The sequence below is a fragment of the Phaenicophaeus curvirostris genome, chromosome 2 (genome assembly GCF_032191515.1).
Source record: "Phaenicophaeus curvirostris isolate KB17595 chromosome 2, BPBGC_Pcur_1.0, whole genome shotgun sequence".
Classification (NCBI taxonomy): domain Eukaryota; kingdom Metazoa; phylum Chordata; class Aves; order Cuculiformes; family Cuculidae; genus Phaenicophaeus; species Phaenicophaeus curvirostris.
In genome coordinates this window covers 54,898,815-54,912,640 of record NC_091393.1, presented here as the reverse complement: position 1 = coordinate 54,912,640, position 13,826 = coordinate 54,898,815, and the positions used below count along the sequence as shown (strand labels likewise).

At 38.0% G+C, this 13,826-nt stretch overlaps 2 protein-coding genes across 3 annotated transcripts in view; one reads left to right on the top strand and one right to left on the bottom strand.

Moving 5' to 3' along the window:
* Window positions 1–13,826, top strand: part of ARMT1 (acidic residue methyltransferase 1) — a 347,283-nt gene that overhangs the window by 274,197 nt on the left and 59,260 nt on the right. The gene's annotated exons all lie outside the window — the stretch shown is intronic.
* Window positions 3,844–13,826, bottom strand: part of SYNE1 (spectrin repeat containing nuclear envelope protein 1) — a 285,435-nt gene continuing 275,452 nt past the window's right edge. For both annotated transcript variants that reach the window (XM_069852100.1, XM_069852099.1), the window contains 4 exons: window positions 13,546–13,758; window positions 12,498–12,590; window positions 10,653–10,711; window positions 3,844–4,665 (listed from right to left, as the gene is read on the bottom strand). In XM_069852100.1, the coding sequence (XP_069708201.1) occupies window positions 4,425–4,665; window positions 10,653–10,711; window positions 12,498–12,590; window positions 13,546–13,758 (606 nt within the window). In that variant the 3' untranslated portion in view covers window positions 3,844–4,424. The remainder of the gene's footprint in view (window positions 4,666–10,652; window positions 10,712–12,497; window positions 12,591–13,545; window positions 13,759–13,826) is intronic.

The window sequence follows — 13,826 nt, the reverse complement described above, 5'->3', positions numbered from 1 at the left end:
ATGAGATGACTACAGGACAGTTAGTAGTGTTCACAGCTGCAAGATACATCCAGCTGTGGGGATGATTACATTGCTATAGCAACTACTGCATCTATCTACAGCAGAAAATAGGGAAAAATATAGCCAATTAATGACCGGAGTTCCCCAGGATGTGGAGTCTACTTTCTCCATTCTTTAACATATGCCTTCCATACAGATCCAGAGTTCTGCAGCTCCTGTACTGTCTTTCCTCATGCTTTGCAGCCAAGGCTCAAGGGACATTACCGGACACCAGTCCTTTCTATTTGCAGAGACTGAGTAGGTGAGGTGCTTCAGAGAGAGGGTAGATGACATATTGTGGGCATAGCACAAAGATGGGGCATCTCAAAGTCTGACTAGTACATTTCTTAAAAAGTTTGTGCACACGCAAGTCCTCTGTGACAGTGTTCCAATGAGGCAAAGGTAAGGCAGAGAGAGAAGCTTGACCTTATCAGGATGGAAAAGATGCCCAGTCTGCAAAGCTGGCTACTGCCATTGTCTGCAATGCTTGACAGTTTTCTGGGTTTGTTTTATTTTTCCTCCTACAGTTGCCCCATTTACCCTAGTTCATGCCATAGCAATCAATGCATATGTTGTTGCATTGGCATTTGCAACTCAAGCTAGACCTTCAACTCACAGCTGCTCTTTGGATGGAGCTTGCTTTAACGGGACACTGTGAAGTGTCCTGCTACTTGTTTCTGGTTTGACTGCTTTGTGACAATTTTTAGGATCAAGATCCAGTTCTGCAAGATCACATTTGAAGTTGTAAGGGAACTGCTTCAGGGTCAGGAAACTAATTTTGGAGGAGTCTATTACTCAAACCATGTTAACTGGTCAGACATTGATTTTGTTCAGAGTTGAGATTGAAAGTCTCAAAAATAAGAAGTCTGAAGGGACACTCAAGGGATCTTCTAACCTGCTGGCACAAACTGCCTGCAATTCCATTGAGACATCAGCTTACAGAATGACATTCAGGGCCTTGAAGGTATGGGAGATTAAGGATTTACAAACAGGCATTTTTCCTGTCTATGGCATTTTCCTAATGTGTGTATATCACTGCCTGTGACTGACTTACAAGTATTGCAGAGAGTTTGCTGCTTACTAGGAGCATTGCTCTGTGTATGATCACCCCTTAGAGTCAAAAGAAAGTTCTTTAACTTCTCTTTTCAAATTAACTGGAGATACTTGGAAACCATAGCTAGCTCTATGGCTAGAGTTCAGAGCTTAAGCCTATGAACAGAAGATTTGCTTTGAATCATCTGAAAGAAAGCAAGGTATGGCAGCTACACTCAGTCCTCTGGCTCATTGTAAGGCAGAGGTGAGGCAGTGCATGTATGCCCTGCAGGTAATCATCACTCAAAATGCACTGAATTTGAAAGAGCTACTAACACTTGACGATGTGACCTTCTAAATTCTTTACTTCACATAATTATGATCACTTCTTTCCCTTCTTAGCTCTAGAACTATTTACGGGATTAATTACAAAAAGTTCCTACAATCCCACACCAGCTTCCCCGTGCCTATTTAACCAGTTTAACCTTCACTTCTCCAGCAGTTCATCGCTTTCTCATACTCCTGAGACGGAACTTTTCAAGAGGTGAGAGAAAATAAAGGGCATGCCCATCATGAACAAGATGGAAAAACCTCCCTTCCTGCCTCATTTTAGTGACTACTCCCAAAACTCTCCTGGGAGCTTGAGTGAGGTGTATAAATTTTGCTTTCCTCCTGCAGAAGACAGGCCATTCTTCCCTGCGTGTCAAGGAAGAGGGGAAGGCATTCAAACAACTAAAGGAAGCAGGGGCCACAGAGTGGCAAAACAGCTGACAAATTCAAATGTGAAGTTGCAATTCAAAGGCACTATCCCGTGCGCTTTTGATGATGAACTTTATTAATTGCATCTGGTATCATTCAAACTGAACTCTCTTCCTTGCACTTCCCTCTCCCCCTTAACCAACAACTTTCAAATCTCCCTGCCTTTCCCTCAGTTTTCAAATACTATAAGAAATAAACACAGCTCTCACCTGTGACTTTTTGCCCAGTTCCTTCAACAGACTGCTCTTTCATAGGATGATACTCATAGGCTATTTACTACCCTGTAGATAATATCTAATTCCATGAGATCACCAAGAGCTGGCTGGAAAATAGGAGACAAAGTTAGACTGATATCATCATTTCTCACTAAATTAGTCTTTTTACTGTTTATAATATTTTCTTTAAATAGAAAACAAAAATATCTTTTGACAAAAAATTAACCACCAACACCATGGACTGGCTGATGAAAGCATGTCTGAAGCACCTGACGCATCTGAAGCATGCAGAGATGTGGACTAACAGGCCTGAATGAACTACCAACTTATTCATGTAAGCGCAGTAATCACCACTGAGTAAATTACATCACCAAAGAGAACAACATCAGAAAAGAGAGGAGGAGTCACTTTTATGGAATCTGTCAGGCCTGTTGCAACTAACAGCTCATCCCTGTACCTCAAAAGCATGTTCCTTACCTTTGTCTACTTAGAATCAATGACTATAGATACAAATCTAGCCTAACATAACTTCTGAGTACTAATGAAGGAAACTGAGCCTTGAAAAGAACACACATTTGTGCCAGTCCAAGTCTGAGTCTCAGACATTGAAGATATGTTGTTGGCATAAAAAAATCCTTTTCAGGAAAATGTTAAACGTTACACTTGTCTGGAAAGTAATCTTTTTTTGGCTTCTCCGAATGCTGAAGTCCAGCTTGTGGTACTCTACACCTCTGACAACCATCTCCTAATACCAGCTCAGATTATGACATCCCGGAAAAGTAATCCTGCATAACTGAAATTAATGTGCTTGTATTTTCTTTTGGCTTGCTTATTTCTGTTACATAGGCCAATATATTCTAAGTAAAACCATTTAACTCACAGGAAAAATTCCTGTGAGTTAAGCCATTGTGTTTAATGGCTTAAAAAGCCCCAAATGTATTAATGAGCAGTAACTTATAGCAACATTCTATATTTTTTTGAATTCAAATCGAGTTCTGTTTTGGTTGAGTTCTGACTCATGAGCTGGGCAAAGTGTCAGCTACTGCTCAGTTTCTCATTTGCAGTTTTCTGCAATATTTCTGGAAAATTTATGAGTTTTCAGTGTGTTCTGGTTCTTTGATATTTATGCTTAGATTTGGGGCATATTCCACTAGATTACATAAACTTCACTCTTGGTATTAAGCTACTATGGAGACTATTAAGAAGTTTCCAGTACACACACAGGAAAAAATCTGCTTCGGTGTGGACTGGTACAACCACAGATGCCAAAGGTAGCATATGATGCATGCATAAACACACACACGCACAGAAACGACAAACGGTGAGAATGAACTTCAAGCAGTGACTTGAGGAAAAAAAACCTGAAATGGTCTATCATCAAGTCTAAAGAAGGACAGATTTCAAGCTTAGCACAACTTCTAATGTGATACTATCCCATGTATTTTACCATTTCTCAAGTTTTCCGGGTCTTCTTATTCAAACATAAACCTAATACTGTTATTTGTTATAGCATTTTTAATTTGTTTCATAAGTGCAGCATATGTACATCTTCTAATTTTTTATACCATACATATCTCATTCTAAACTTAGAGGTTTCCATAGTTGTCATTAAAAAGCACGTAGACAAAATATTTTATGGTATCTATAATAAAAGCAAAGAAATCAATACAAACAAAACTTGGCTTAGCAAACTGTACATACATAAATATGTTCTTTGTTTTTCAACTTGACATTCAACATTTTTCCTCATAAAACCATTTATGATCTTATTTATTACATCCACTGTTTTAAACCTTAAAAAAGTGCTTCTCAGATTTTCACCTTGTGCATCCAAAGCAAAAGTTAGAACACCATGCCCAAAACAGAAACCACAGGGAATAATACATTGTCATACAAGATCCTTTAAAACTGTATGTTACAAATGCTCTAAAATTTCTTTAGCTTTAGTTATTTTGTATACTGTAGATACTGAGGGGGTATTTAACAAAGACTGGCTAATGGCTCATTTAGAGCACCACACAGGAAACGATCTACAGTATCAAGTCCTTGGCTATGCATAGTAAAGGGCAATGGCCTGGATATAAAGTGGCTAAAAGATCCAGAATGCTGGACAGAAGGACATTTTCCTCACACACGTCACATCCTCCTTAGTACCCAGGATGTGAGTATTGAAATGATACTACTCAGCTAATACATTTTACAGTTTGATACTGATGTACTGATGTGTTACCAGCTGAGTACTAGCAGAGAACTACATGGACACAGAGGTGGCTACAGTAGGTGGGCAAAGTTACCACACTGAATGTTGTCACCGTTTAAAACCAATCTCCCTCAGAGCTAGCACTCCTACGAGGTCACCCACTGTCTCACAGGCCTCCTTCATAATGGAGGTGGACCATTCATGTATTTTAGCATGGGGTGGAAAGAGCGGGCAAAGTTGTTAGCCATAGCACAGCTGTAGTCTTCCTCAGTCACTGGCACCAGGCAAGCCAGCCCAATCAGGAGCAGTAAGAGGAGCTGAAGTGGTAGAGCAGCTCTGAGGACTCTGAGGAAGAAGGACAGGCGACGCCACGCTGGCCTGGCTTCAGAAGGGGAGGAACCTGAGCCACCTCTTGTGGACCTGAGAAAAGAGGATTGGCAGGTGAATACACTAAAACATTTCTGCACCAGAGGGTGCCCTTCGGCACTCGGCCTTCCCTGAAGGTTGTTCTACAATTCATACAGATTTTCATCGACAACCGTGGAGGTGTTTTTTCACTGAATGTGCTATTTCCCCAACACTCTTAAGAGACTCCATATTTTCTTGACTAGGTAGGAAAACACCTATGGGCTTTCCTACAGCCCCTTTGTCAATTATAGGGAATGCTCTCCACTGTACTCCAGAGAAGGGGAAAATGATTCTACGAAAATAAAATGTGGGTCATGCCTGTCATGTGTTCAATGCACACTGTCTAAAAAGGAAGCCTCCTCACTTAAAATGGCAGTTACATTTGGTTTGCAGAATTTTTTATGTTCATTTTTGTATATAGTACCCACAAGGGTATAATGCATTAAGATTCAGTTACATTGATCTTCAGCTAATGAGTACACCAACATGCAGGCAACGGGGACTAATTTTCTACAAAGTACATTGTATTTTGAAACTTGCACTGAATCAGCAGTTAAAACATATTTGCTAAACTAACTTGACACGATCACCTTCCAAGTGGATTTTCCCTTGTGTCTATGGATCTGACTTGAAATGGCACCTGTTTATCACATATATCTATAGGAGATGCAAAACAAACACAAATATTTCCAAAGGAACACTTCAAATTAAATGCAAAAATCCAAACTCTTTTTAATGAAGGATACAAACATGGATGTCACATTTTCCTTTTTGACTCAAACTGTCAGAGCTCTCATATAGGGATGACAGGTTTTGAGGTAACTGGATGACTGAAAAGATTAATTACACAAGTTAAAATCATATATATATATGTCATCCCACTTTGAAGACTTCAAGAAAGCCAGACAGATTTGGTACAGATACATAAACACTCAGGTATGCTAAATGATTAACTTGACCTAACTATTCCAGGAAGCAGTGATGATCAAAACATCGGATCACATGTTGTTTGAATCCACGTTATTGTGGCCTGGATGGAAAGCTGTTTATCGCAGATTGTAATATTACGTATTATAAAGAACATATTGAAAGGATATGGCACATTTAACAACATCAGAGCATTCCATATTAAAGTTCAATTAGATCAGGACTTCTGCCCAAGAATGCCAAGATAGAAAGTTAATGGACTGAGGTAGGAACAAAGGGAACAAGTAGTGCTTAATTACCTTCCAAGCATTTGATTGCGCAGTCTACCTATTTACAAGGCTCTCATTGTACAAATGTTGTTAATCCAAATCAAAAAGCCACATTTCTGTAGCTGGTAACCACTGTTCCATAATAAGCAAAGTCTGAATTTTCTTCATTGACTCAGAGTTACTCTGGGGCAACACTGGGTGTCAGAAGAGGAATTTCCAAAATTTCCAAAAAGAAGGATCAAGAAGGAGTGGGCAAAGTTAGCACCTAGTTTGTCTTTCCTATGGCTTTATTAGCACAATTCAGCACTTTTTGCTTTGTGTTTTACCAAAACCCCACAACAACCAACAAAAAGGAAGAAAAAAAAAAGAAAAATGAAAGAAGAAAAAGAGTGCAATGTGTAAGCTGCATGGCTGATCTCAAAAAGAACACAAATAGTTTCTAATACTGCACAGGAACAATTAAATAAGCAAATAATAAAATATTGTGAAAATATCTTCAGAGGGGCAGGTCTAAAAAGTTCAAGTGCTATACTGCCTATGTTCATTTTAGGTATGCCTCTGTAATCTACAAAATTGTATGAAAAATGGGTCAGCTTAGAGTATTTAACGGATAGTAGAGATGCTTAAAAAGATACATAGTTAATAAAAAAGGCTCACTATTTACAAGGTTCATACCTTCCACTTCCTCCAGCAAAAGAAGGGAAAGCTGAAGTACCCTATGCCATTAGCTACCATCTCTTTAGGAGTTTGTAATGCCAGTGAAACTGGAACTCTTTCCTAAGCATTTCAAGAGAGGAGAGAAGCTAATTTACCAGGCTATGGGTCAGATGGCCAAAGTGAACTTTAATTTCAGCTCAGACAAGTACCTTCTCTTAAAGATTGATTTTTTTTTTTTCAAGGAAAACATGGTTGAAGTAATCTATCTGTATTGCAGTAAACATCTGAAAGATTATAACAGAAGAATTTATCATTGAAGGAAAGATGATCAGAATAAATAGAGTTTAACGGGGAAGTGATTAATGGAATGCAGACAACAGTCTTACATTGAAAGAAGCACTGCTGGACTAGTAGGATGTTATTACTGGAATTAATCAAGGATGAGTCTTGATTTAATATCTTTAAGACTGTGACAGAAAATATAAGAACAGCAAATTTCATCTGTATTATGACAGAAGTTGGAAATCTTTGCAAATACAAAACAGGATTGGCTTCTTAAACAGGAAAAAGTGGATGAATTCAGTAAGTTTAAGAAGTAGCTCTAGAAGTTTAAGATTTTATAGCACATTGAGTAGCAATAAAAACTTCTGCTATAAATTTGGAAGTCCACACTCTGAAGATAATGAAGAAAATCTAGAGCTGTTTGACACACAATAGCCACAAAAAATAATGTGTGTTGTGAATAGCTGTGAAAAGGAACAAGAGAAATTTTAAAATATACTCCAGTTCAAGAATTCCAGAAAAGAAAAGGGGTTGTTTTAATAATGTTTTGCAAGGCACTAATCAGATAGCACCTGGAGAAATTGTCATCATTTTGCTCAACATACTTCTGAAAGATACATTCAAACTTACACAAGCTTAAAGCAGTAAAAAAAGGGAGTATTTCTCCTATGAAGGAAACAGAGAGCTGAGCTTACCAATATAAAAACTGAGAGATGCTAAAACTATCCTCTATAAAACAGTGCAGAACACACAGAAAGAGTGAACAATTGTTAAAGGAAGGGATAATGTTAGCTCAAACCCAAACTACAACATCTAACCATGGATATATTCAAGGTGGAAATGATTGTACTTCTAGATAATCAGATAAATTAAATAATGACCTTCTAATAGACTTTTAGCTGTCATTGATTCTAATATCTTAAAATGGAGTTTTCTAGAGCTATGAAGGAGAAGGTATGATACTCTACCTAGAAGAGCAGACAATGACTCCTGTTGATGGCCTAAGGGACTCTTTAGGAACTGCCTTGTTTGGCTGCATTCTGACTTTGACTCTCTCCCTAGCTCTCAGCATCACATCACACCAACCTCAGATCTGGTTTACCCTATAAAGAAGATGAATTGGTCCATTTCAAAGGCACTTAAATATAGAGTTTAAGTAACAAGCTCTGTGTGAGAGTATGGTTGATAACTGGGAGTAGAACTATGGCAAACGAAGCCCAAACCTTGTGTTTGAGCTACTGTGTGGCAATGACCACCATTTTGTGGCCAAAGGCACGGAGAGTGTTGTCACCTAGTCGGCTCCAGGAACAGCAAACAACCTTTAAAGGTCCACTAGTCATTTGGGGAGAGCAGGAAATGGAGATTGGCACTGTGACACCAATACTTGAATAGAGCTGCTCAAGAGAGACAATGTAAACACCCCTGAGCAAAGTGAACTACTATTTTAATCTTTTTAACATATTAATCAGTTAAAAAAATATCTAGAGGCACATATCCAGGTGTACATTTATGACAGCTCTATTAAACTGATGAAGAGGAGTTGTTTCTTGGATTTGCTTTTTCCGCTTAGCACACAATTATTAATAGCTCTTGAGAGAGTCTTTAATCCACAGTGTAACTCTTAGTTTAAGTTTGTACTTTGCTTAGCATCACACTGTGCACTGTTGTGGTTTTGCTGCGACAATGGGGACGGCAAAGTGATATCACATGTTGCACACAAAATATGGCCCTTCTAATGTTTAAAGGAACTTTCCTTCACAACCTCCTATGTGATAAACCTTTTAAAATAGACTTTCGTTCTCCTGTATACTAAACTTCAACAGGGTTTGCTGATCCAGTGCAAGATCAAACACAAAGTACTCTGATCAGAGGCATGTCAAAATATTAAAGAACAGTGACAGCTTGTACCACTTTATCAGTTAAAACCACATTACACATCAACCACAACCTGTCTGGCTTGCGCATTTGATTAAGTTTCCCATTCAGCAGTGACTCATTCGTATTCCATGCTTGTCTGAATGACAAATTGAACATTGTATTGTACTGCTACAAGATGTGTTAATAAACAGTGCTGGAAAGTCTTGATCTAAAAGGTGCCGCACCAATGCCAATGCTAGAACAGAGGTTGATTTCAAAGCTGCAAAGCACTGCTAGCTGTTCTTTGAGCCAGCTGCTCGCACCTACAACCAGAAGCCTTCTCAAATGGTTGGCAGAAGGGGTCTGACCATACAGGAGAGCAGAAAAGCGCACACAATATGTTTCTTGAATACAGTGTTGCTAGTGCAAGCATGCTGATCTGCTGAAGACATCTGCTATTCATCCTAGCCGTTAATGGCTACAGAGTAAAGCCCCACTCCTCCCCTTTCCCCACTTCCTATAAGAAACAAAATGCCAAGCTTCATAGCAGATTGGACTTGGAAAAAATAATTATCTTTCTGCATCAAACAGATAGATGGATCACGCATGTCACCTGTTTTCTATGTGATTTCCTTATGTTTTAGAGAAAAAGATAAATCCCAAAATATAAGCCAGCTTCTTAGTGCCAGTAAAAGCAGTGAAAGATACTCTACCTGTTCTATCTCCTATGGTTTTGCAACTATGCCACTTTACTCACTGTCAATAACTACACTAATAGAGCAAACTTCTTTTTAAAAGAAGTGTTTATGAGAATAATCTTGCTGAATAAAGCCTTCATTTTGCTCAAGAAAAAAAAATGATACTCAAGGTACATTTTGTCTGCTTAGTTATTGCTTAATCACTGTATAAAATCTAGCATTGCCTTCTTTCCAACATAAAATCTTTCACTTAGTAGCTATTTTAAAAATTAATTAGTTTATTTTTGATATATCTAGAATAAATCAGATTTAGGACTTAATGATATGAACAAATATATTTTTGTCATAATTTGATTACTGTAGGTGTTTACAAGGCATAACATGCTGAAATAATAACAAACTTCCTTTTTATACACATTGTCCTACTCTACTTTTTTTTGAACTTCATATCTCTAAAGGCCACTGAACTGATCAGTGAAAAAGTGAAGGTACACACATCACACTGACAAGAACAAAGAATGCAGAAGCACTGTTAGTTGCAGAGATGACAGGTTGCCGGAGACAAGGTGGAAAGCAAAAAGCTGTAGCAGCAAGCCTGCTCTCTACTGGTCAGACAGAGATAGGGCAGTGCTGCTCCCAGAGCAAAAAAAGGATGCAAGCACTTGGCAAGAGTCATGGCAATGTTAGCACATTATACTGCAGTCGCGTTTGGAGGGGAGATAAAGTGACCCCAAGTCTTAAATCCTCAAATTCTGACTCTTAACTTTGAGTCTTAAGTACTGAAAACCCACAGAGTGAACAAAACACTTCAGCGGGGCGTGCTGAAAGAAAGAAAAAGAAGCTTGTATGTCTTATCCAGATCTGTGGGTTTCGTGAATTCTAGAATATGGTATTGGCCTATTACCTGCCTTAATTTAATATCTAGAGGTAAAGAGGATGATAAAAAGTGTTTGCCATGAACCTACTGGCTTTTCTGTCACATCATGCCAAAATAAAATAATCATTAAATATCATGAGTGTAAACACACACTCACCCTGATAGGGCGCATGAAAACCAAATCCTGATTACATGGCATTCCTGAGAAGCATAAGCTGTAGATGTTAAAGGATTACCCAGTATTTCAATTTAACAAAGAATTTGAAGTAATTGAGAGCCATTTTTGCCAAACTATTAACAAAGGGGAAGTCTTCCCTTGTTTAAGTCCTGGCCACCTGACAGAGTCGGTGCGGATGGAGAGGAATCACGGCCAATTTCCATCATCCTCTTGGGGTTCTAGAACAGAGTGCGGAAACCAGGAGAATAAGGTACCTGCTATGTGGACTGCTGACAGAGGGTCCAGGCTGTGAGAGACTACATTTGCCCCGTGGCTGTTTGCAATGAACAGGGGGTAAAGAAAGAAGAATGTTCAGTCCAGGCAAATAAAGACAAGCTACTGATGAAACTAAATTAAAAGTGCAGCAAAGGAAACATAAAAAAATCAAATGCAGCGATCAATACCCATGAACCAAGGAAACTGGCTTTTCTTTGCACCTAGTTGAGTATAGAAATGATTGGAACACACAGACAACTCAAAAATAACAGTTTAGTCATTACATTTATGAACAGTAGCTCTGGATTTTTTTAAAAAAATCACTAGAAATTGAGCTCAAATAATTTGTAATATGAAATAGAAAAAAATATTGTTTGAATAAGGGCAAATACAGATTTTTCAAAACGCAAATGCAGGTAAATTCTGAGGGGAAAAAAGTCCAATGGTCTCCTCTTCTGAGACTGGCCTCTTTTACACCCATGTTGCCCTGCAGTTTTGAAGGCCAAATGACTGTAGTGCATTCCTGCACTCACAACTCTTTGCTGGAATATTTAATGCAGTAAGGTATAATTCTGATTGTATTTTTTGTATTAGTAATTATTAATTTAGCATCAGTATATTTAGCAGTGAAATTCTAAACATCACTTCAGTCTCCAAAATTGTGGGTACAAATCCCAGAATTTTGAAGTCCAGATTCCAAGGAATTATACAACTAAGCTATACATTATGGACAAAAATGAAAAAGAAGTACTCATGTACATATAAAGATCAACAAATTAGATGTAGACAAACACATATAAAAATGTTAAGATGAACCCTATTATAATTCCACATACTCTTTAGACAAAGACTTAATGGTAAAATACTTCTCCATTCCCTGTAATGGTCAGCTGCATCTGTGATATCAGAACTTTAAAGAATTATAAGTTAAAATTTAAAAGATAAAAGCATTGAACTTGAAAATAAAATGTTAAGGTTTATATTCTTTCTCCTTCTGAAAAGCCAGTATTCCTTTACATTCTCTTACTAGCATCTAAAAGGAAACTAGCGAATGTATACAAAAATTAAAAAGAAAAAATCAATTTCAAGAGCCATAAAATTCAACAAGACAGAACTTAGAGGCTTTACAAAAAGTGCAAATGGAAAAAAAATAAAATCAACCTGATTGTTGTAAGAACTAAGGAAAAAAGCAAAGTAATCAACCAATAGAATTGCAGAAAAAGACAAAATAATTGCAGTTTCATTTTGGGCTCAGAGCATGGAAGTGTTAAGTACTAGGCATGTGTTGCTATATTTCTTGAATTTTGTGCCAGCGATGTAAATAGACAACTCCAGAGTTGCCATCATAGCTATTGATTAGGTCCTGTGCAACTAGCTGTTTTGAAAAATGTTTTATGTCCTTCAGCTCTACTTAGCCATTCATCTAAACTCTCAATAAGATCATCTGCAATCTTCATCAGAAATGACATAAAAACCTTATTGAGATTCCCGATGAAGCAGCTCTGAAGAGAAGGACAAACAGAAATGGAGGACTGATTATATCAGACATGACCAGACTTTGGGGTGCTGTCATCACTAGAGCAAAATACAAGAGACACGACATGCCATACCATGGTAAACCAACCACACTGACAGCCCTATTTTTAGGTCTTATTTATCAATTCTGATTTCATGCAGAATGGCTTATGCAGCAGGGCTGGGGAAAGCAGCTGTGTTTTGCTCTTAGTTTATGCCATTTTCTTTCCTATCAAGTGTGAAGGGGGACCTTCCAGCTGGCTAGAGCTACTGTGGACATCTGGAGCTTCCACTGAGGAGATAGCAGAAAGTATACAACATGAAATTACCGTTCTCTGCCTGCTTGGAGTGCTTCTTCCAGATACAGGACTCACTGAGCCTGAAGTGTCTAATTCATCAGCGGAGGACCATGAGGACAATTCCTGAAGTTCAGAAGGAATATAGCTTAGATATACAGCAACTAGCTGTTCCAGTAAGCAAACTAAAAAAAAACCCTGAGTGAAATCCCAGCAGTTATTTCTAAAGCAAATAAAATAAAGTAGTTAAAATTTGTTACCAATTTTTCTAAGACTAAGGAATTACATGCTTTCTCTCTTAGCCCTGAAGGAAAGGAAAAGCAAACAGGAAGTTAAAACTTAATTGCTTGAAGTGATGCATTTTCCACCAGAGTCAATATAGGGGGAAAAAAAAGTTGCTCTTTATTGGTCTTTAATTACAAGGAGGGGTTGGCGCCACCAAGATTTTGCTTAAACAGACAGAAATTCACCAGGAGTGAAGAGATGAGTTCTCATGCCTTATGCATTTGGCTAATCCAAGTCTTTAAAAACAAGTTAGCTAACGGAGAACCTTAGAATCTTTACTTTATACCTGCCACTGTTGGCGAGGATGCATGCATAATTCCCTTACAAATAGCCTCAGATACGAGATGATTTGAAAAGATTTGGAGTACAGCTCAAAGCTGAGAAGGTACTATGAGAGATTTGTTAACCTGCTTTTTTTAAAATTTTCTTCAACAGAGTGAGCATTATCTTCCTTTCAAGTGACAACTGACACACTGTAATTTTCAATACTGCAACTAGAATAATTATCTAATATACTTTGTCAGTTGACTGAATGAGTAATGGCAGAATAAACAAACCTAGAAGTTCAAAACTTTTCCTCTACCAAATAGTAAAAAATTACTGGGTTAAAAAAGAGATGTTTACATAATGAAGTGGAAGATTACTTTATGATATTTAAGAATACCTGTTTACCATCTTGATAAGTATTACAAACAACAGCAACAATGTAGCTAACAGCACTGATCAGAGGAAGACAGTCAAAACAGTTGGAAATGTGTGCCCAACAAGCAGCAAGGAATGAAGAGATGTCGCTTACCAGTTGATTACTTGAAATGTCTAGAATTTTCTCTAGATCTTTAATATGACGTGTGACCTCTTTCAAGAGGAGCTTCAGTCTATTTCCAATGACATGCACCTTTTCTTTGGCTTCAAGGCAGTCTTTGCCTTCAGCATTGACTAGCAATTGGCAGGACATATCTTGCAGTGATGCCACCTTCAGCTGAGACTCCAGAAGTTCACGTCTGATTTGCTGTTGCCAAGGCAAGCATCAGATTTTTTTAATTGAAGTTTTGAAAAAAAACAAGAGGGTGGAGGGAG